Source organism: Pseudophryne corroboree, chromosome 4, assembly GCF_028390025.1.
Source record: "Pseudophryne corroboree isolate aPseCor3 chromosome 4, aPseCor3.hap2, whole genome shotgun sequence".
Classification (NCBI taxonomy): Eukaryota; Metazoa; Chordata; class Amphibia; order Anura; family Myobatrachidae; genus Pseudophryne; species Pseudophryne corroboree.
The window spans coordinates 207192068-207216470 of record NC_086447.1 but is presented as its reverse complement, the minus strand read 5'-3'; the positions used below and the strand labels follow the sequence as shown (position 1 = coordinate 207216470).

The following is a 24403-nucleotide window of genomic DNA, read 5'->3' as shown; positions in this document are numbered from 1 at the left end:
TGTACTGGCTAACAGGGGCTTTGTACCAGGTGCAGCTTCGGATTGCTATAGCAGCACTGCGGAGACATGGACTACAGCATCACTGCTCAGTGACATGCAGCTCCCGCCATCCTTCCAGTTAACAATAGTCTGCCCGCAGCAGCTGCCCTCGGGTACAGATTTAAATTATCAGTGCAGCCAGACTCAGGGGTAAATGCATTACCCTCCATTATGGGGGAGAAGTGGTATCTGCGCATGTTACGTGCACTGATACCACTGCTGCCCCATGTATGACACAGGCGCTGTGAGCAAGGTGATAGGGGGCGCCCCAGTCATTATCGCCACCAATGGGCAGGGCAATGTAAGAACGATCACTCTCCCACTCAGAGACATCTCAGAGATATTGCTGCCTGATTCACCTCGTTAAAGAGGCAAACAGAGAAATAGCGGCACGAGCAGTGCCAGGTAATGCATTTATACCTCACACTTACTACGCCAGCCCCATCACCCGTGACCACGACCCTTTCCACATGTGTAGCTTTTTTTTTTTACAGATAAATGTTTGAGTGCAATCATCTCTCTCCACTTTATCACTCTCCAAAGATAAGTAGATCTCTCCATGTGATCGCTGTCGCTCGCTAGCTTTTTCTGTCATTTTTTCCCGCCTCCCGGATCACGTGTCAGGAACGTGACATACTGTGTCCGCCCCCTCCCTGACCGTCTCCAGTCCGTACTAGTTGCAGCGCGCATGCGCATACCGGTCCAAGTGCGGCCTACACTTTCCCCATTGCGCTTTACGGCAAAGTAAAGCTGCTGGGAGAGTACGGCTGCCTCCCCCCTGAGCGGCGCCGTTCGGGGGTCTATACAGCTGGACGCTTGTTATAGCCAAACCATGGAGGCCGATTATTACAGCCCAGAGCACTCAGGTAAATAGGCCGGTGCTGGGGGGCGGAGTAGCACGGTGCCCTATCACACACTCACACGGCGGTGTACGGAGCAGCTGTAGTGCTCAAGTCCTCAATAATACTGATCATACATACATTGCTAACCAGCAGCCGCCTCTCCACATCTTATTCTCCTGTTATATGGGGCAAGATGTACATCTTGTGTCCCTGCTGTATGAAGTGTAGTCCCTGTATACCTGATGTATGATGTGAAGTCCCTGCTGTATGGGGCCATGTGTAGTCCCTGTGTCCCTGCTGTATGGGGCCAGGTGTAGTCCCTGTGTCCCTGCTGTATGGGGCAATGTGTAGTCCCGGTGTCCCTACTGTATGGGGCCAGGTGTAGTCTTTGTGTCACTGCTGTATGTGGCCAGGTGTAGTCCCTGTTATATGGGGCAAGGTGTACATCTTGTGTCCCTGCTGTATGAAGTGTAGTCCCTGTATACCTGATGTATGATGTGAAGTCCCTGCTGTATGGGGCCAGGTGTAGTCCCTGTGTCCCTGCTGTATGGGGCCAGGTGTAGTCCCTGCTGTATGGGGCAATGTGTAGTCCCGGTGTCCCTACTGTATGGGGCCAGGTGTAGTCCCTGTGTCCCTGCTGTATGGGGCCAGGTGTAGTCCCTGTGTCCCTGCTGTATGGGGCCAGGTGTAGTCACTGTTGTATGGGGCCAGGTGTAGTGCCTGTGTCCCTGCTCTATGAGGTATATTCCAAATTTCTGCCCCCTGCTATATTTGGCCAGGTGAAGTCTTTGTGTCCCTGCTACAGAATATGGGCCACCTGTATTCCAGATCTCTGCGCCTCTGCTATATTGGGCAAGGTGTATTCTGAATCTCTGCGTCGCTGCTATATGGGACCAGGTGTTTTCTAAATCTCTGCACCTCTTATATTGGGCCAGGTGTATTCTAAATCTCTGCACCTCTTATATTGGGCCAGGTGTATTCTAAATCTCTGCACCTCTGCTATATTGGGCCAGGTGTATTCTAAATCTCTGCACCTCTGCTATATTGGGCCAGGTGTATTCTAAATCTCTGCATCCTTGCTGTATGGGGCCAGGGGTATTCTAAATCTGTGTCCCTGCTTTATGGGGCCAGGTGTATTCTAAATCTCTGCGTCCCTGCTATATGGGGCCAGGTGTACTCTGAATCTCTGCGTCCATGCTATATGGGGCCAGGTGTACTCTGAATCTCTGCGTCCCTGCTATATGGGGCCAGGTGTACGCTGAATCTCTGCGTCCCTGCTATATGGGGCCAGGTGTACTCTGAATCTCTGCGTCCCTGCTATATGGGGCCAGGTGTACTCTGAATCTCTGCGCCCCTGCTATATGGGGCCAGGTGTACTCTGAATCTCTGCGCCCCTGCTATATGGGGCCAGGTGTACTCTGAATCTCTGCGCCCCTGCTATATGGGGCCAGGTGTACTCTGAATCTCTGCGCCCCTGCTATATGGGGCCAGGTGTACTCTGAATCTCTGCGCCCCTGCTATATGGGGCCAGGTGTACTCTGAATCTCTGCGTCCCTGCTATATGGGGCCAGGTGTACTCTGAATCTCTGCGTCCCTGCTATATTGGGCCAGGTGTACTCTGAATCTCTGCGTCCCTGCTATATGGGGCCAGGTGTACTCTAAATCTCTGCGTCCCTGCTATATGGGGCCCGGTGTACTCTGAATCTCTGCGTCCCTGCTATATGGGGCCCGGTGTACTCTGAATCTCTGCGTCCCTGCTATATGGGGCCCGGTGTACTCTGAATCTCTGCGCCACTGCTATATGGGGCCACCTGTATTCTAAATCTCTGCGCCCTTTCTATATGGGGCCACCTGTATTCTAAATCTCTGCATCCCTGCTAAAAGGGGCCACCTGTATTCTAAATCTCTGCGCCCTTGCTATATGGGGCCACCTGTATTCTAAATCTCTGCATCCCTGCTAAATGGGGCCACCTGTATTCTAAATCTCTGCGCCCTTGCTATATGGGGCTACCTGTATTCTAAATTTCTCTATCGTCCTAGTGGATGCTGGGGTTCCTGAAAGGACCATGGGGTTCCTGAAAGGACCATGGGGAATAGCGGCTCCGCAGGAGACAGGGCACAAAAAGTAAAGCTTTAGGATCAGGTGGTGTGCACTGGCTCCTCCCCCTATGACCCTCCTCCAGACTCCAGTTAGATTTTTGTGCCCGGCCGAGAAGGGTGCAATTCTAGGTGGCTCTCCTAAAGAGCTGCTTAGAGAAAGTTTAGCTTAGGTTTTTTATTTTACAGTGAGTCCTGCTGGCAACAGGATCACTGCAACGAGGGACAGAGGGGAGAAGAAGTGAACTCACCTGCGTGCAGGATGGATTGGCTTCTTGGCTACTGGACATCAGCTCCAGAGGGACGATCACAGGTACAGCCTGGATGGTCACCGGAGCCGCGCCGCCGGCCCCCTTGCAGATGCTGAAGTAAGAAGAGGTCCAGAATCGGCGGCTGAAGACCCTTGCAGTCTTCTAAAGGTAGCGCACAGCACTGCAGCTGTGCGCCATTTTCCTCTCAGCACACTTCACACGCAGTCACTGAGGGTGCAGGGCGCTGGGGGGGGGCGCCCTGGGAGGCAAATGTAAACCTATATACTGGCTAAAAATACCTCACATATAGCCCCCAGAGGCTATATGGAGATATTTAACCCCTGCCAAACTTCACTAAAGAGCGGGAGACGAGCCCGCCGGAAAAGGGGCGGGGCCTATCTCCTCAGCACACAGCGCCATTTTCTCTCACAGAAAGGCTGGAGAGAAGGCTCCCAGGCTCTCCCCTGCACTGCACTACAGAAACAGGGTTTAAACAGAGAGGGGGGGCACTAATTGGCGATATAAATATATATATAAAGATGCTATTAGGGAGAAACACTTATATAAGGTTGTCCCTATGTAATTATAGCGTTTCTTTTTTTTGGTGTGTGCTGGCAAACTCTCCCTCTGTCTCTCCAAAGGGCTAGTGGGTCCTGTCCTCTGTCAGAGCATTCCAGGTGTGTGTGCTGTGTGTCGGTACGTGTGTGTCGACATGTATGAGGACGATGTTGGAGGAGGCGGAGAAATTGCCTGTAAGGGTGATGTCACTCTCTAGGGAGTCGACACCGGAATGGATGGCTTATTTAGGGAATTACGTGAGAATGTCAACACGCTGCAAGGTCGGTTGACGACATGAGACGGCCGACAAACAATTAGTACCGGTCCAGGCGTCTCAGAAACACCGTCAGGGTTTTTAAAAAAAAAAAACGCCCATTTACCTCAGTCGGTCGACACCGACACGGACACTGAATCCAGTGTCGACGGTGAATAAACAAACGTATTCCTCATTAGGGCCACACGTTAAGGGCAATAAAGGAGGTGTTACATATTTCTGATACTACAAGTACCACAAAAGATGGGTATTATGTGGAAGTGAAAAAACTACCTGTAGTTTTTCCTGAATCAGATAAAATAAAATGAAGTGTGTGATGATGCGTGGGTTTACCCCGATAGCAAATATTGGCGTTATACCCTTTCCCGCCAGAAGTTAGGGCGCGTTGGAAAACACCCCTTAGGGTGGATAAGGCGCTCACACGCTTATCAAGTGGCGTTACCGTCTCCAGATACGGCCGCCCTCAAGGAGCCAGCTGATAGGCAGCTGGAAAAATATCCTAAAAAGTATATACACACATACGGTGGTTATACTGCGACCAGCGATCGCCATCAGCCTGGAGATGCAGTGCTGGGTTGGCTTGGTCGAATTCCCTGACTAAAAATATTTTATTGATATAGAGCATTTAATAGGATGCATTCTATATATATACTGTATGCGAGATGCACAGAGGGATATTTGCACTCTGGCATCAAGATAAGTGCGTTGTCCATATCTCCCAGAAGATGTCATGGACACGACAGTGGTCAGGTGATACAGATCCCATACGGCACATGGAAGTATTGCCGTATAAAGGGAAGGAGTTATTTGGGGTCGGTCCATCGGACCTGGGGGCCACGGCTACAGCTGGGAAATCCAACCTTTTTACCCCAAGTTACATCTCAGCAGAAAAAGACACTGTCTTTTCAGCCTCAATCCTTCCGTTCCCATGTGGGCAAGCGGGCAAAAGGCCAGTCATATCTGCCCAGACATAGAGGAAAGGGAAGTAGACTGCAGCAGGCAGCCCCTTCCCAGGAAAAGAAGCCCTCCACCAGTGGGGGGGTAGTCTCAAGAGTCTCAGCGCGCAGTGGGATCACTCGCAAGTTGACCCCTAGATCGTACAAGTATTATCCCAGGGGTACAGATTGGAGAGTCGAGACATTTTTTCCTCGCAGGTTCCTGAAGCCTGCTTTACCAACGGCTCCCTCCGACAGGGAGGCAGTATTGGAAAAAAATTCACAAGCTGTATTTCCAGCAGGTGATAATCAAAGTACCCCTCCTACAACAAGGAAAAGGGTATTAGTCTTCCACACTATATTGTGGTACTGAAGCCAGAAGGCTTGGTGAGACATAGTCTAAATCTGAAATCTTTGAACACTTACATAAAAAGGTTCAAATCAAGATGGAGTCACTCAAAGCAGTGATAGAGAACCGGAAAAAAGGGGACTATATGGTGTCCCTGGACATCAAGGATTACCTCCATGTCCAAATTTGCCCTTCTCAACAAGGGTACCTCTGGTTCGTGATACAGAACTGTCAATATCAGTTTCAGACGCTGCCGTTGAATTATCCACGGCACCCCGGGCCTTTACCAAGGTAATGGCCGAAAAGATGATTCTTAAAAGAAGAAAGGCATCTTAATTATCCCTTACTTGGACAATATCCTGAAAGGGGCAAGTTTCCAGAGAACAGTTGGAGGTCGGAAAAGAACTATCTAAAGTAGTTCTACGACAGCACGAGTGGATTCTAAATATTCCAAAAAATCGCAGCTATTTTCCGATGATACGTCTGCTGTTCCTAGGAATGATTCTGGGCATAGTCCAGAAAGAGGTATTTCTCCTGGAGGGGAAAGCCAGGGAGTTATCCGACCTAGTCAGAAACCTCCTAAAACCAGGCCAAGTATCAGTGCATCAATGCACAGGAGTCCTGGGAAAAATGGTGGCTTCTTACGAAGCGATTCCATTCGGCAGATCTCACGCAAAAACTTTTCAGGGGGATTTGCTGGACGAATGGTCCGGATCGCATCTTCAGATGCATCAGCGGATAACCCTGTCTCCAAGGACAAGGGTGTCTCTTCTGTGGGGGCTGCAGAGTGCTCATCTTCTAGAGGACAGCACATTCAGCATTCAGGACTGTGTTCTGGTGACCACGGATGCCAGCCTGAGAGGCTGGGGAACAGTCACACAGGGAAGAAATTTCCAAGGAAGTGTGGTCAAGTCTGGAGATTTCTCTCCACATGAATATACTGGAGCTAAGGGCAATGTACAATGCTCTGAGCCTAGGAAGAACTCTGCTTCAAAGTCAACCGGTGCTGATCCAGTAGGACATCATCATGGCAGTCGCCCACGTAAACAGACGGGGCGGCACAAGAAGCAGGAGGGCAATGACAGCAAGGATTCTTCGCTGGGCGAAAGATCATGTGATAACACTGTCAGCAGTGTTCATTCCGGGAGTGGACAACTAGGAAGATTTCCTCAGCATGAATGAATTCCACCCGGAAAAGTGGGAACTTCATCTGGAAGTTTCCACATGTTTGTAAACCGTTGGGAAAGACCAAAGGTGGTTATGATGGCGTCTCACATGAAGCGCCAGGTCTAGAGACCCTCAGGCAATAGCTGGGACGCTCTGGTAACACCGTGGGTGTACCAGTCGGTGTATGTGTTCCCTCCTCTGCCTTTCATACCCAGTGTATGGAGAATGATAGGAAGGAGAGGAGTAAGAACTATACTAGTGGCTCCGGTTTGGCCAAGAAGAACTTGGTACCCGGAACTTCAAGAGATACTAGAAAGGATCTTGATTCAGCAAGAATCATGTCTGTTCCATGACTTACCGCAGCTGCGTTGACGCCAGGGCGGGTGAACGCCGGATCCTAAGGGAAAAAGGCATTCCGGAAGAGGTCATCCCTACCCTGGTCAGAACCAGGAAGGAGGTGACCGCACAACATTATCACCGCTTAGGTGAAAATATGTTCCATGGTGTGAGGCCAGGAAGGCTCCACGGAAGAATTTCAACTAGGTTAATTCCTACATTTCCTGCAAACAGGAGTGTATATGGGTCTCAAATTGGGGTCCATTAAGGTTCAAATTTCGACCGGTCGATTTTCTTCCAGAAAGAAATTGGCTTCAGTTCCTGAAGTCCAGAAGTTGTTAAGGGAGTACTGCATATACAACCCCCTTTTGATGTTTCCAGTGGCACTGGGCGATCTCAACGTAGTTTGGGATTCCTAAAATCACATTGGTTTAAACAACTCAAATCTGTGGATTTGATATATCTCACATGGAAAGTGAACATGCTGTTGGTCCTGGCCTCGGCCAGGCGAGTGTCAGAATTGGCGGCTTTATCTCATAAAGCCATATCTGATTGTCCATTCGGACAGAGCAAAGCTGTGGACTCGTCCCCAGTTTCTCCCTAAGGTGGTGTCAGCGTTTCACCTGAACCAGCTTATTGTGGTACCTGCGGCTACTAGGGACTTGGAGGACTCCAAGTTGCTGGAGGTTGTCAGGGCCTTGAAAATATAGTTTCCAGGTCGGCTGGAGTCAGGAATTCTGACTTGCTGTTTATCCTGTGTGCACCCAACAAGCTGGGTGCTCCTGTTTCTAAGCAGACTATTGCTCGTTGGATTTGTAGTACAATTCAGCTTGCACATTCTGTGGCAGGCTTGCCACAGCAAAAAATATGTAAATGCCCATTCCACAAGGAAGGTGGGCTCATCTTGGGCGGCTGCCCGAGGGGTCTCGGCATTACAACTCTGCCGAGCAGCTACGTGGTCAGGGGAGAACACGTTTGTAAAATTCTACAAATTTGATACCCTGGCAAAAGAGGACCTGGAGTTCTCTCATTCGGTGCTGCAGAGTCATCCGCACTCTCCCGCCCGTTTGGGAGCTTTGGTATAATCCCCATGGTCCTTTCAGGAACCCCAGCATCCACTAGGACGATAGAGAAAATAAGAATTTACTTACCGATAATTCTATTTCTCGGAGTCCGTAGTGGATGCTGGGCGCCCATCCCAAGTGCGGATTATCTGCAATACTTGTACATAGTTATTGCTAACTAAATCGGGTTAGTGTTATTGTGAGCCATCTTTTCAGAGGTTCCCCTGTTATCATACTGTTAACTGGGTTCAGATCACAGGTTGTACAGTGTGATTGGTGTGGCTGGTATGAGTCTTGCCCGGGATTCAAAATTCCTCCCTTATTGTGTACGCTCGTCCGGGCACAGTATCTAACTGGAGTCTGGAGGAGGGTCATAGGGGGAGGAGCCAGTGCACACCACCTGATCCTAAAGCTTTACTTTTTGTGCCCTGTCTCCTGCGGAGCCGCTATTCCCCATGGTCCTTTCAGGAACCCCATGGTCCTTTCAGGAACCCCAGCATCCACTACGGACTCCGAGAAATAGAATTATCGGTAAGTAAATTCTTATTTTCTGCATCCCTGCTAAATGGGGCCACCTGTATTCTAAATCTCTGCGCCCTTGCTATATGGGGCCACCTGTATTCTAAATCTCTGCGCTCTTGCTATATGGGGCCACCTGTATTCTAAATCTCTGCGCCCTTGCTATATGGGCCATCTGTATTCTAAATCTCTGCGCCCGTGCTATGTGGGGCCAGGTGTATTCTAAATTTCTCTTACGTCCTAGAGGATGCTGGGGACTCCGTAAGGACCATGGGGATAGACGGGCTCCGCAGGAGACATGGGCACTAAAAAAAGAACTTTAGGTATGGGTGTGCACTGGCTCCTCCCTCTATGCCCCGCCTCCAGACCTCAATTGATTACTGTGCCCAGAGGAGACTGGGTGCATTACAGGGAGATCTCCTGAGTTTCCTGAAAAGAAAGTGTTTTGTTAGGTTTTTTTTATTTTCAGGGAGTCTGCTGGCAACAGACTCCCTGCATCGAGGGACTGAGGGGAGAGAAACAGACCTACTTTAATGTTAGGCTCTGTTTCTTAGGCTACTGGACACCATTAGCTCCAGAGGGAACGGAACGCATGTCTCACCCTCGCCGTTCGTCCCAGAGCAAAGCCGCCGTCCTCCTCGCAGAGCCGGAAGATAGAAGCCGGGTGAGTATGTGAAGAAAGAAGACTTCAGAGGCGGCAGAAGACTTCAGATCTTCATAGAGGTAACGCTGTGCGCCATTGCTCCCACACAGCACACACAGGGCAGTCACTGTAAGGGTGCAGGGCGCAGGGGGGGGCGCCCTGGGCAGCAATAAGGACCTCCAAATCTGGCTATAATAGTGATATACAGGCTGGGCACTGTATATATGAGACCCCCGCCAGTTTTTTTTAAATTTTCAGTGGGACCGAAGCCCGCCGCTGAGGGGGCGGGGCTTGTTCCTCAGCACTCACCAGCGCCATTTTCTCCACAGCACACCGCTGAGAGGAAGCTCCCCGGACTCTCCCATGCTTGCCACGGTGAAAGAGGGTTTTTAAGAAGGGCGGGGGCACATAATTGGCGCAAAAATAGATAACAGCGCTATCTGGGTCAAAATATTGTGTTTTTTTCCTGGGTCATTAGCGCTGAGTGTGTGCTGGCATACTCTCTCTCTGTCTCTCCAAAGGGCCTAAAGGGGGAACTGTCTTCAGTTAAGAGCATTCCCTGAGTGTGTGGTGTGTCGGTACGCGTGTGTCGGCATGTCTGAGGTAGAAGGCTCTCCTAGGGAGGAGGTGGAGCAAATGACTGTGGTGTCTCCGTCGGCAACACCGACACCTGACTGGTTGGATATGTGGAATGTTTTAAGTGCTAATGTGAATTTATTGCACAAAAGGTTGGACAAAGCTGAGTCCAGGGGATGTACAGGGAGTCAAGCCCTGCCTGCCCCTATGTCACAGGGACCTTCGGGGTCTCAAAAGCGCCCACTATCCCAAATAGTAGACACGGATACCGACACGGATTCTGACTCCAGTGTCGACTACGATGATGCAAAGTTACAGCCAAAATTGGCTAAAAGTATTCAATATATGATTATTGCAATAAAATATGTTTTGCATATCACAGAGGAACCCCCTGTCCCTGACACGAGGGTTCACATGTATAAGGAAAAGAAACCTGAGGTAACCTTTCCCCCGTCTTATGAGCTGAACGAGTTATTTGAAAAGGCTTGGGAATCTCCAGACAAAAAACTGCAGATTCCCAAAAGGATTCTTATGGCGCATCCTTTCCCGAATAAGGACAGGATACGGTGGGAATCCGCCCCAAAAGTGGACAAAGTGTTGACACGCTTGTCCAAAAAGGTAGCGCTGCCATCCCAAGATACGGCTACCCTCAGGGATCCTGCTGATTGCAAGCAGGAGGCTACCTTGAAGTCCATTTACACACATTCTGGTACCTTACTCAGACCGGCGATAGCGTCGGCTTGGGTTTGTAGCGCTGTCATAGCGTGGACAGATACCTTATCGGGGGAAATTGATACCCTGGATAAGGATACCATATTATTGACCCTGGGTCATATTAAAGACGCTGTCTTATATATGAGAGATGCTCAAAGAGATATTGGCCTGCTCGGTTCTAAAGTCAACGCTATGGCGATTTCTGCTAGACGAGTCCTATGGACCCGGCAATGGACAGGTGATGCCGACTCAAAGAGGCATATGGAGGTTTTACCTTACAGGGGTGAGGAATTGTTTGGGGAAGGTCTCTCGGACCTGGTTTCCACAGCTATGGCAGGTAAATCAAATTTTTTTGCCTTATATTCCCTCACAGCCTAAGAAAGCGCCACATTATCAGATGCAGTCCTTTCGGTCCAATAGGACGATCCTCGTACTCTCTTGTTCCTTTCTTGCCAGAGGTAAGGGCAGAGGGAAAAAGCTGCCTACCACAGCTAGTTCCCAGGAGCAGAAGTCCTCCCCGGCCTCTACTAAATCCACCGCATGACGCTGGGGCTCCGCTGGGAGAGTCCGCCCCAGTGGGGGCACGTCTTCGACTTTTCAGCCACATCTGGGTTCACTCACAGGTGGATCCCTGGGCAATAGAAATTGTTTCCCAGGGGTACAAGCTGGAATTCGAAGAGGTACCTCCTCGCCGGTTTTTCAAATCGGCCCTGCCAGCTTCTCCCCCAGAAAGGGAGATAGTTTTAAATGCGATTCACAAATTGTGTCTTCAACAAGTGGTGGTCAAAGTTCCCCTGCTTCAACAAGGGAAGGGGTATTACTCAACCCTGTTTGTAGTCCCGAAACCGGACGGTTCGGTCAGACCCATTCTAAATTTAAAATCCTTGAACCTATACTTGAAAAGGTTCAAGTTCAAGATGGAATAGCTCAGAGCGATCATCGCCAGCCTAGAAGGGGGGGATTTTATGGTATCTCTGGACATAAAGGATGCATATTCCCATTTATCCACCTCAACAGGTGTACCTGAGATTTGCGGTACAGGAGTGTCATTACCTATTTCATACGTTGCCGTTTGGGCTTTCCACGGCACCGAGGATTTTCACCAAGGTGATGGCGGAGATGATGGTGCTCCTGCGCAAGCAGGGTGTCACAATTATCCCGTACTTGGACGATCTCCTCATAAAAGTGAGATCACGAGAGCAGTTGTTGAACAGCGTGTCACTTTCAACGAAGGTGTTGCAGCAACACGGCTGGATTCTCAATATCCCGAAGTCACAGTTGGTTCCTACGACTCGTTTGACCTTCTTAGGCATGATTCTGGATACGGACCAGAAAAGGGTTTATCTTCCGTTAGAAAAGGCCCAGGAACTCATGACTGGTCAGGGACCTATTGAAGCCAAAACAGGTGGATCACTGCACTCGAGTCCTGGGAAAGATGGTGGCGTCTTACGAGGCCATTCCCTTCGGCAGGTTCCATGCGAGGACTTTCCAATGGGACCTACTGGACAAGTGGTCCGGGCCACATGTGAAGATTCATCAGTTGATCATCCTGTCCCCCAGGGACAGGGTATCTCTCTTGTGGTGGCTGCAGAGTGCTCACCTTCTAGAGAGTCGCAGGTTCGGCATTCAGGATTGGATTCTGGTAACCACGGACGCGAGCCTCCGAGGTTGGAGAGCAGTCACACAGGGAAGAAACTTCCAAGGTCTTTGGTAAAGCCAGGAGACTTGTCTTCACATCAATGTCCTGGAGCTGAGGGCCATATACAACGACCTTCGTCAAGTGGAGACTTTGCTTCGCAATCTACCGGTTCTGATTCAGTCAGACAACATCACCGCAGTGGCTCATGTAAACCGCCAAGGCGGCACAAGGAGCAGAGTGGCAATGACGGAAGCCACCAGGATTCTTCGCTGGGCGGAAAATCATGTCAACGCACTGTCAGCTGTGTTCATTCCGGGAGTGGACAACTGGGAAGCAGACTTCCTCAGCAGTCACGATCTACATCCAGGAGAGTGGGGACTTCATCAGGAAGTCTTCGCACAGATTGCAAGTCGGTGGGGACTGCCCCAAATAGACATGATGGTGTCCCGCCTCAACAAAAAACTACAGAGGTATTGCGCCAGGTCAAGAGACCCTCAGGCGGTGGCAGTGGACGCCCTGGTGACACCGTGGGTGTTCCAGTCTGTCTATGTGTTTCCTCCTCTTCCTCTCATACCCAAGGTACAGAGAATCGTAAGAAAAAGAGGAGTACAGTCAATTCTCATTGTTCCAGACTAGCCGCGAAGGGCCTGGTATCCGGATTTGCAGGAAATGCTCACAGAAGATCCGTGGCCCCTTCCGCTAAGACAGGACCTGTTGCAACAGGGGCCCTGTCTGTTCCAAGACTTACCGCGGCTGCGTTTGACGGCATGGCGGTTGAATGCCGTATCCTAGCGGAAAAGGGTATTCCGGATGAGGTCATCCCTACTCTGATAAAGGCTAGGAAGGACGTGACAGCTAAACATTATCATCGTATATGGCGGAAGTATGTTTCTTGGTGTGAGGCCAGGAAGGCTCCTACGGAAGAATTCCATCTGGGCCGTTTCCTTCACTTCCTACAAACTGGAGTGAAATTGGGCCTAAAATTAGGCTCCATTAAGGTTCAGATTTCGGCCCTATCCATTTTCTTTCAGAAGGAATTAGCTTCTCTCCCAGAAGTACAGACTTTTGTGAAGGGAGTGCTGCATATTCAGCCTCCTTTAGTACCTCCGGTGGAGCCTTGGGACCTTAACGTGGTGTTGAGTTTCCTTAAGTAACACTGGTTTGAACCACTTAAAACGGTGGAATTAAAGTACCTCACTTGGAAAGTGGTTATGTTGTTGGCCTTGGCTTCGGCTAGGCGAGTGTCGGAGTTGGCGGCTTTGTCTCACAAAAGCCCCTATCTGGTTTTCCATGTGGATAGAGCAGAATTGCGGACTCGTCCTCAATTCTTGCCCAAAGTGGTCTAATCTTTCTCCTTCATCCACTAGGGGCCACTGGAGCGTAGTTACAATGGGGAAATAGTAGGCAGTAATTGGGAGCTGGCACTTTAAAAATTCTCACACTGTGGCTAGCTCCTCCCCTACTATCTCCCCTCCAAGTCAGTCTTAGTTTAGTGCCCGAGGTAGCTGGTTCACTTGGGTTTAGCTGAAGAAATTTTTATTTTTTCTTTATTATTTTATTTTTCTTACTTACACACACAGACTGGCAGCTCTGCCACTGCCAGTCTGCACCGTGGGAGCTGCCGGCGGGGTCCCATCGCAGCTGCGTGCGGCTCGGGATGGGCCCCGGCTGAGGGAGACACTGAGCTCTCCTGAGTTGGCGGACACCGCTGCGTGCGGCGCGTGTAGGGGCCACTCCATCCAGCAGAAGATTCCGGCAGCATGGCAGCGGTGAGTATCAAAAGTGGCCGGACACCGCTGCGTGCGGCGCGTGTCGGGGCCGCTCCACCATATCAGGGGCCGGACACCGCTGCGTGCGGCGCGTGTCGGGGCCGCTCTGTCGAGCAGTGTAAACGCTGAGTGCGGCGTGTGTCGGGAAGGACAGCGGTGAGTACAATCCCCCTTCCCTCCTTCCAGATATTATTTTACACTGTCAGTATTAAGATATGTGGTGCTTGGACCCCTTTACTCCCCAGTAGGCTGGAGCGTATGAAGGGCGCACTTTGTATTTTAAACATTACTGGGAGCTTCAGCCCGCTCTGTAAGCGAGCTCAGCGCTCTCCACTCCCCGGCCGCAGTATACATGCAGCCGGGTGATACATGCTTCCCGCTCGCCGAAGGTGGAGGGGGCGGAGCTAACTCCCGCTCCGTACGGCGGGCTCAGCGCTCTCCGCTCCCCGGCCGCAGCATACAGGCGGCCGGGGAGATACAGGGCGCTTCCCGCTTCAGTTACAGCAGCGGGTTTTCATTTTTAAACTTGGCGCCGGAGCGGGGGGGCGGAGCTAACTCCCGCTCCGTATGGCGGGCTCAGCGCTCTCGGCTCCCCGGCTGCAGCATACAGGCGGCCGGGGATATACAGGGCGCTTCCCGCTTCAGTTACAGCAGCGGGTTTCATTTTTAAACTTGGCGCCAGAGCGGGGGGGCGGAGCTAACTCCCGCTCTGTACGGCGGGCTCAGTGCTCTCCGCTCCCCGGCCGCTACGGCACGGCCACGGCTTACAAGTCCTCCGCTACAGCACCGCTTACAAGTCCCACTCTCCCCGGCCGCTACAGCACCGCTTACAAGTCCCACTCTCCCCGGCCGCTACAGCACCGCTTACAAGTTCCGCTCCCCGGGGCCGCTGCAATGAAGTTAGTTTACAGATAACAGGTGGGGGTGAAGCTTATTCCTGCTTGACTCGGCAGGCTCCCGGCAGCGGCTCGCAGCGCTCATTGTCACTGGGCAGGGAGATGCTAAAATTTTGGGAGCTATTCCTCCCTGCAGGAGATTCCTCTGCCCGCCATTTCATAGAGGCTGTAGATCAGGGAGCCTGCTCTATAACAGGAGCTGGGGCTCAGCTCATTAATCATTTAAATCTAGGGTGCAATATTTTTTTTTACCCTACAGTATTTCAGTATTTATCTACCCTGTTGGGTTCATTGTGTGTATAGTGTATGTATATATATATATGTAGGTGTGCGGGTGTATGTATGTGTATGTGTGTGTGTATATATATATATATATATATATATATATATATATATATATATATATATACACAATACCATATATAGGGGGTAAAACACACTTCCGCAATGTTTTATAATAACAAAATGTCCCGCCTTGCCACAAGCGGAACCTCCAAAAACATCTGGGGCACCTAAATTAGCGGTACACTACATACAGGACGGGGTGTTGCCTTCCCTTTATTATTCCTTGGTGTCAATGGGTACTAATGCTATTGGTATTTTGGGGAATGTGTATATATGAAAGTGTGGCTCAGCACACTAATCCCCTAAACACCCAACCACAGAGGCCTGGGTTCAAGTACCACAACAGATACTTTAAGGCATCAGACAAATAGCGCTGCGGCTCAGTACGCTAGTAGCGGGTATCTGAACAGGAGGATCAGGGTTTGAACAGCGCAGCGTTACTGGTTCACCAGAAAGTTTATTTCAATCGTGTCGGTCACTACACGTTATAGTGCAGACCTTACATACCGCTGTGTTTATTTAACCCACCTTTTCTCCTTTCGTTTGTCTCACCTGGGATAGTCAAAGAATTCCCTCTTAGGTGTGAAGTATGCGGTGGAGCCATCTGCAGAACACTCCTGTTTGAACAGCTCAGATCATACAGGTAATGTCGCTGTTAACCAGAGACCTTGTACGTAATTTTGCCTCTCCAGGTTTCTAACACGACTTGGCAGTGGAAAGGCCTCTCTGGGAGGAGGCGAGAGATGCCCAGGATACGGAGGATGTCTGTTTTAGGTGCAGTCTCAACCAGTGTCTCAGAATATCCAGGTGCATTATACAGCAGTTCGTCTGATACTGCAGGTAAAGGAGGCGGTCCCGTCAGGTCCATCAGGGTTCGACGCTGATGACGAAATGGTCCAGTTTCGGATGAGCGGGGCAGACTCCGGTAGGCGGCTTGCAGACACCCGCATACACAATTTCAGGTATAAAGCAATGTTTGTTTTCCTATCCTTTCCCCGCAGACGGAAGGAAATGGTATCAGAATCTCTCCAGGGGATACCCCTCAAGGTATCACCGGTCCAACAAGCTGCCGTTTTCCTGAGGCAACATTGCTCAGGTATCCATCGAAACATATACGGCAGCGGGATTCTACCTTGTCCGGAGAAGGTAGGTGGTGGAACGATTGTCCTCTAGGTTACAATCAATTGCTACTTTGGGACAGATCAGAATCACGATTCTGCTTTAGGTTCTTTTGAGGTCTCCACGTCTGCAGACTCGGAATCTGCATTTTCGCTTGGGCTGTCTTAACCCGACGACCTCTGGGGCTGCGACAGTGACAGGTGAACGTGAAATCCTACGGGGCAGATGGTTCAGGGGAAGGAACTTTCTGCAGGATTTCTTGAACCATGGGAGGTAAGTCCACTTTGCTCTCTCCTACTGCTGCCCCAGCTTCAAGACAGACCTTTACCGGTCTTTCCTTTAGATCTTTCCGGCCTTTTCAGGCTTTCGACTCCACAAGGGCGATATCTCCGTCGCCAGGGGATCTCAGGATAACAGGCTGAAGCAGAGGTTTAGCATCCTCGGTCCAGTCTGACTTTAGGTTATCCTATACACCCACTGCAGATCAGACCTTCCTACCACCTAGAGGGTCCCAGGGTAGGCGCATGTCGGTGGTCCTACGGGGAGTACTGAGAAGGCTAGGGCGGTTACAGACTAGATTTTGGAGTACAGCCGTCTCAGGAGTCAAGAGAGTCATACTACAGGCGGCGCTCCATATGCTTCTAACCGCAAAGGATGTTAATCCCTGTTTTCCAGATATCATTGGAATCGGGACAGTTCTCGGGCCTTTGTTTTCTTTTCACGTTCCGAAGCCAGTTGGCTCGGCCAGGCCTATTCTGGCCTTAGAATCCTTTCAGTCTGTGATTGCTAGTTTTGAACAAGATAGGGAGTTTTACGTGTCCCTTGTCTTCAGGGAGGCCTGTTTACTGAATTCCGTTGGGTTTCCTCATCGGACTTTTCTCAGATTCGCATTACAGGATACTCATTTTCACTGTCAGTCCTTTCCATTCGGTCTCTCTTCCGCTCCCACAGGGTTCAGGAAGATCACAGAATAACTCTTTTTCAAGAGCAGGAAGTACGTTGGTTCCCTAATGGGACAATCTACTGCTACTATCCCACTCTTTACATTAGGTGGCTTCTGAAGATCCGAAGGATCCAGGAGCTTCTGGTTCGACACGGATCTCTCAACACGGTCCGTCGGAGGATTTTTCCTTCCTCGGCACCAGGTACTCTTTCTTCAGTCAAGCTGCGACGCAATGAGTGGTCGCCTACATTCCCCTCTGAGCGGAGGACAACCATCTTCTTTCCAGGTCAAGCCGCCAGGTCAGACTCCTGGGTGAGGGGACATTCCCTGGAGTTTTGTCAACTGGTCCGCTGTTGGCGGAGATTTCGGATCGACCTCGGGGAGTTCTGACTGACTCTTTAACCCTTTACTACTCTTGGATGTGAGCTCTGGCGGTAGTAGCCGAGGATGCCCTCAGGGCTCCTGGGAGTTTTCTTGTTATTCTATCCTGCCTCCTTTTCTATTTCTACCTCGCTTTCGGTAACACAGGAGGGGAATATGCGTGCTAGTCCTCTCGGTGGCTCCGGTTGGGCCACGCATGACTTGAAGATACAGCTACACCTGTTGTCAGTAGAGGAGCCTTGGCTCCTACCTCGACGGGACTGTCTACTTCAACAGGGTCCTTTTCTTGGTTCAATCTTACACTGGTCTCGTTTAACCGTGTGACTGTTCTTGAGGCCTCAGAAGGGAGGAGTTCCCTAGTTCGGTTAGGCCTACTGGGCCCCGATTTCAGAAGTCTGTTACCTCTTCTCGCTTTTACCACTATTGGAAAACTTTATGGGACATAATAAGGATAAAAGAGTTTTTCCCTTACTTTCAGTTACCATTCAGCCATCATCTTTGGTTTCTCTGGGAAGTTTTTGCTCCGCTGCACTTCAAACCACATTGACCTGAATTTTAGGTCTCTGCCTTCTTCAGTTTTCTTCCAAAAGAGATTTGCCTGGCAGCCGTAAGTTCGGGCTCTCTTTCAGAGAGTACTCTATTGGCAACTCCCCCGGCTGAGCTTCGGCCTCAGCGGTTGTTACTTCCAGAGGGGATGTCCGTTTTTCAGTCCTCTTTTGACTGTTGTCAGGGCTCGTCGACTCTCTCTACAGAGGTCTTAGGCTATTCGGCAAAGTGTTTTTCTTCTTTGTTCTGTACGATGCTCCCGTACTAAATAGCCGGGGTCCCAGCATATGCTGGGCTATTGGATACATCTGACCATCAGACAGTCTTTTTGGCGGTTGCTCGGGAGCCTCCGTTTTCTGTTTCAGCGCACTTTACGCGCGTTGTGGGACCTTCGTGGGCAGCTGCCCGTGGGGTCTCCATGAATACTTTGTCGGGCGGCTACTTGGTCGGACCAACATTCGTTTTGTCAAATTCTACAAGTTTGACACTTTTGCGGCCTCTGCATCACAGGTTGGCCGAGCGGTTTTACAGGACTCTCAGCGCTCTCCCACCCGTTTTGGGAGCTCTGGGACGTCCCCATTGTAACTACGCTCCAGTGGCCCCTAGTGGATGAAGGAGAAATCAGGATTTTGGTACTTACCGATAAATCCCTTTCTCCGATTCCACAGGGGCCACTGGACGCCCGCCCAGCGCTGTTCCTCCTGTTTTTTTTTTGCTTAACGGTTTGCAGATCACCATATGACTGCTTGTTGGGTTCAGGCTAGCCGGTTGTTTGTTAGGTTCTGTTCCAGGTTTGGTTTGTGTTATCCTGGTTTACCGGGCTTCATTAACCTCCTCTACCTTACGGTTTGTTTATTCCAGCTCTCCTCGGGCACAGTTTTACGTAGACTGACTTGGAGGGGAAATAGTAGGGGAGGAGCTAGCCACAGTGTGAGAATTTTTAAAGTGCCAGCTCCCAATTACTGCCTACTATTTCCCCATTGTAACTGCGCTCCAGTGGCCCCTGTGGAATCGGAGAAAGGGATTTATCGGTAAGTACCAAAATCCTGATTTTCATATGAACCAACCTATTGTGGTGCCTGTGGCTACGCGAGACTTGGAGGATTCAGAGTCCCTTGATGTAGTCAGGGCTTTGAAAATTTACGTGGCCAGAACGGCTCGTGTAAGATAAACAGAGGCGCTGTTTGTCTTGTATGCAGCCAACAAGGTTGGCGCTCCTGCTTCTAAGCAGACTATTGCTCGCTGGATCTGTAACACAATTCAGCAGGCTCATTCTACGGCTGGATTGCCGTTACCAAAATCGGTTTAGGCCCATTCCACTAGGAAGGTGGGCTCTTCTTGGGCAGCTGCCCGAGGCGTCTCTGCATTACAGTTGTGCCGAGCAGCTACCTGCTCGGGTTCAAACACCTTTGCAAAATTTTACAAGTTTGATACCCTGGCTGAGGAGGACCTCATGTTTGCTCAATCGGTGCGGCAGAGTCATCCGCACTCTCCCGCCCGGTTTGGAGCTTTGGTGTAATCCCTATGGTCCTTACGGAGTCCCCAGCATCCTCTAGGACGTAAGAGAAAATAAGATTTTAAACCTACCGGTAAATCTTTTTCTCCTAGTCCGTAGAGGATGCTGGGCGCCCGTCCCAGTGCGGACTAAATTCTGCAAGGCTTGTATATAGTTATTGATTACATAAGGGTTATGTTACAGTTTGTTCAGTCTCTGACTGAGGCTGTGTTGTTTCATACTGTTAACTGGTTCGTATTACCTGAGTTATACGGTGTGAATGGTGTGGGCTGGTATGAATCTTGCCCTTGGATTAACAAAAATCCTTTCCTCGTACTGTCCGTCTCCTCTGGGCACAGTTTCTCTAACTGAGGTCTGGAGGAGGGGCATAGAGGGAGGAGCCAGTGCACACCCATACCTAAAGTTCTGTTTTTAGTGCCTGTCTCCTGCGGAGCCCGTCTATCCCCATGGTCCTTACGGAGTGCCCAGCATCCTCTACGGACTAGGAGAAAAAGATTTACCGGTAGGTTTAAAATCTTATTATCTGCGCCCTTGCTATATGGGGCCAGGTGTATTCTAAATCTCTGTGCCCATGCTATACTGCGTCAATTGTAGGCCCTATGCTCCTGTTGTATTTGATCAGGTGAATTCTAAAGGGGATCAGTATGAGATCCCGGCGGTCGTATCCTGGCGGTCTGGATCCCGACGGCGAGGGCAGCATGTCCCCTCGCTGCGCTCCCCATGCTTCGTGCCCGGTGGCGAGGTCGCCATAGGGTTCTATTCCCCCTCTGGGGGTGGCGTGGACCACCACCCAAGTGAGGAAACCAGTCGGCGGTCTGGACACCGACTGCCGGTATTGCAGATGATGTCGGGATTCTGGTGTCGGTATATTGGCTGCTGGGATCCCGTCAGGCGGTCGGTTGACTGCCTCCCATCTAAATCACCCAGGCAGATGGAGTCCCTCATAGATCATAGTATGGGACCAAATGTAATAGACCACGATTTACATGCGCTAGTGAAATTACTGTATATAGATTTAAAATGGCTATTAGTTTAAAGGCTGGGCCAGGTTGGGATAGCCTTTAAACTAACTTAAAATCTAGTGACTGTGTCGTCTGAATCATGACAGCTACTGCAAATAGCATGTTTCCTATTGATCTCTAATATTACAAATCCTGCTAATTGTATTTGGTATTCATCACCCTGTAAAGCAGACATCACTGATTGTCTGGATTTACAGGTGAAACTCGGAAAATAAGAATATCGTGCAAAAGTTCATTTATTTCAGTAGTTCAACTTAAAAGGTGAAACTAATATATAGACTCATTACATACAAAGTGAGATATTTCAAGCCTTTATCTTCTATATAATTGCCCAGATCTGTCACTCTGTGACTGTGTGGCTAACGCTGGGTGGAGTCACAGCCACAGAGTCACAGAACTAGGCCACTAGGAAGAGGAGGAGGACGGCGCCCCTCAGTCAGTCGGTGCGGCTGCTGTATATATGGCCGCTCTGTCTCCCGCCTTCTCTCTCTCTTCCACCGCTCTCTCTCCCCGGCTCCATCTCCCCTCCCCGGCTGGCGGTGACTCCTAGGCAGAGGCGGAGAGAAGCCGCCCAGCCGCGGTCAGTCTCACTGCCGCCGCTGGGCGCCTCCTGCTCCCCGGAAATCCGCAGTCAGCTCTCAGCTGCAGGCCGCCCGTCGACCACTGCCCTTAGCCCGTGGACAGCGCTCACTGCTGCCGCGTGCCACACAGCGCTCCCTTGTTTCACCCGCGGACAGCTAAACTGCCACAGGCAGCCATCCCCGCTCTCCACAGCTGCATAGCTAAGGGGGAGATAGCGCTTAGTACCCAGGCTCAAATTGCCAGACCGTGGCTCACATACAAACGGTGGGGGGAGAGTCGTGGCAGTGATTCACACATTACAGACATATATATATATATATATATATATATATATATATATATATATATATATATATATATATATATATATATATATATATATATATATACTCTAACGTCCTAAGTGGATGCTGGGGACTACGTCAGGACCATGGGGAATAGCGGCTCCGCAGGAGACAGGGCACAAAAATAAAGCTTTAGGATCAGGTGGTGTGTACTGGCTCCTCCCCCTATGACCCTCCTCCAAGCCTCAGTTAGGTTTTTGTGCCCGTCCGAGCAGGGTGCAATCTAGGTGGCTCTCCTAAAGAGCTGCTTAGAAAAAGTTTTTTAGGTTTTTTATTTTCAGTGAGTCCTGCTGGCAACAGGCTCACTGCATCGAGGGACTTAGGGGAGAGAATTTCAACTCACCTGCGTGCAGGATGGATTGGATTCTTAGGCTACTGGACACCATTAGCTCCAGAGGGAGTCGGAACACAGGTCTCACCCTGGGGTTCGTCCCGGAGCCGCGCCGCCGACCCCCCTTACAGATGCTGAAGATTGAAGGTCCGGAAACAGGCGGCAGAAGGCTCTTCAGTCTTCATGAAGGTAGCGCACAGCACTGCAGCTGTGCGCCATTGTTGTCACACACTTCACACCAGACGGTCACGGAGGGTGCAGGGCGCTGCTGGGGGCGCCCTGGGCAGCAATATATAATACCTTTTATGGCAAAAGAATACATCACATATAGCCATTGAGGCTATATGTATGTATTTAACCCATGCCAAATGTCTAAAACTCCGGGAGAAAAGCCCGCCGGAATAGGGGGCGGGGCTTATTCTCCTCAGCACACAGCGCCATTTTCCTGCTCAGCTCCGCTGTGAGGAAGGCTCCCAGGACTCTCCCCTGCACTGCACTACAGAAACAGGGTAAAACAGAGAGGGGGGGCATATTTTGGCGATATTTTTATATATTTAAGCGGCTATAAGGAACAACACTTATATAGGGTTGTTCCCATATATATTATAGCGCTTGGGTGTGTGCTGGCAAACTCTCCCTCTGTCTCCCCAAAGGGCTAGTGGGGTCCTGTCTTCGATAAGAGCATTCCCTGTGTGTCTGCTGTGTCGGTACGTGTGTGTCGACATGTATGAGGACGATGTTGGCGTGGAGGCAGAGCAATTGCCGATAATGGTGATGTCACCCCCCAGGGAGTCGACACCGGAATGGATGGCTTTGTTTATGGAATTACGTGATAATGTCAGCACATTACAAAAATCAGTTGACGACATGAGACGGCCGGCAAACCAGTTAGTACCTGCCCAGGCGTCTCAGACACCGTCAGGGGCTGTAAAGCGCCCTTTACCTCAGTCGGTCGACACAGACACTGAATCTAGTGTCGACGGTGATGAAACAAACGTATTTTCAAGTAGGGCCACACGTTATATGATCACGGCAATGAAGGAGGCTTTGCATATCTCTGATACTACAAGTACCACAAAAAGGGGTATTATGTGGGGGGTGAAAAAACTACCTGTAGTTTTTCCTGAATCAGAGGAATTAAATGATGTATGTGATGAAGCGTGGGTTAACCCAGATAGAAAAATGCTAATTTCAAAAAAGTTATTAGCATTATACCCTTTCCCGCCAGAGGTTAGGGTGCGCTGGGAAACACCCCCTAGGGTGGATAAGGCGCTCACACGCTTATCAAAACAAGTGGCGTTACCGTCTCCTGATACGGCCGCCCTCAAGTATCCAGCAGATAGGAGGCTGGAAACTACCTTAAAAAGTATATACACACATACTGGTATTATACTGCGACCAGCCATCGCCTCAGCCTGGATGTGCAGTGCTGGGGTCGTCTGGTTGGATTCCCTGACTGAAAATATTGATACCCTGGATAGGGACAGTATTTTATTGACTATAGAGCAATTAAAGGATGCTTTCCTTTATATGCGAGATGCGCAGAGAGATATTTGCACTCTGGCATCGAGAGTAAATGCGATGTCCATATCTGCCAGAAGGAGTTTATGGACGCGACAGTGGTCAGGTGATGCGGATTCCAAACGACATATGGAAGTACTGCCGTATAAAGGGGAGGAATTATTTGGCGTCGGTCTATCGGATCTGGTGGCTACGGCAACTGCCGGAAAATCCACTTTTTTACCTCAGACCCCCTCCCAACAGAAAAAGACACCGTCTTTTCAGCCGCAGTCCTGCGGACAAAAGGACAGTCCTATCTGCCTCGGGGCAGAGGAAGGGGTAAGAGAGGGCAGCAAGCAGCCCCTGCCCAGGAACAGAAGCCCTCCCAGGGTTCTGCAAAGCCCTCAGCATGACGCTGGGGCCTTACAAGCGGACTCAGGAACGGTGGGGTGTCGACTCAAGAATTTCAGCGCACAGTGGGCTTGCTCACAGGTGGACCCCTGGATTCTGCAGGTAGTATCTCAGGGTTACAGGTTGGAATTCGAGAAGTCTCCCCCTCGCCGGTTCCTAAAGTCTGCTTTGCCAACGTCTCCCTCAGACAGGGCGACGGTATTGGAAGCCATTCACAAGCTGTTTGCTCAGCAGGTGATAGTTAAGGTACCCCTCCTACAACAGGGAAAGGGGTATTACTCCACGCTATTTGTGGTACCGAAGCCGGACGGCTCGGTAAGACCTATTCTAAATCTCAAATCTTTGAACCTGTACATACAAAAATTCAAGTTCAAGATGGAGTCACTCAGAGCAGTGATAGCGAATCTGGAAGAAGGGGACTTTATGGTGTCCCTGGACATAAAGGACGCTTACCTGCATGTCCCAATTTGCCCTTCACATCAAGGGTACCTCAGGTTCGTGGTGCAAAACTGTCATTATCAGTTTCAGACGCTGCCGTTTGGATTGTCCACGGCACCTCGGGTCTTTACCAAGGTAATGGCCGAAATGATGATCCTTCTACGAAGAAGAGGCGTATTAATTATCCCTTACTTGGACGATCTCCTGATAAGGGCAAGATCCAGAGAACAGCTGGAAGACGGAGTAGCACTAACCCA

The 24403-nt window shown here is 50.3% G+C and overlaps 1 protein-coding gene across 2 annotated transcripts in view; it reads left to right on the top strand.

The window, feature by feature from the left end:
* The first annotated feature begins 708 nt into the window (after positions 1-708).
* Positions 709-24403, top strand: part of LOC134909212 (protein IWS1 homolog) — a 236963-nt gene continuing 213268 nt past the window's right edge. For both annotated transcript variants that reach the window (XM_063915863.1, XM_063915864.1), the window contains exon 1: positions 709-905. In XM_063915863.1, coding sequence (XP_063771933.1) covers positions 872-905 — 34 coding nt within the window. In that variant the 5' untranslated portion in view covers positions 709-871. The remainder of the gene's footprint in view (positions 906-24403) is intronic.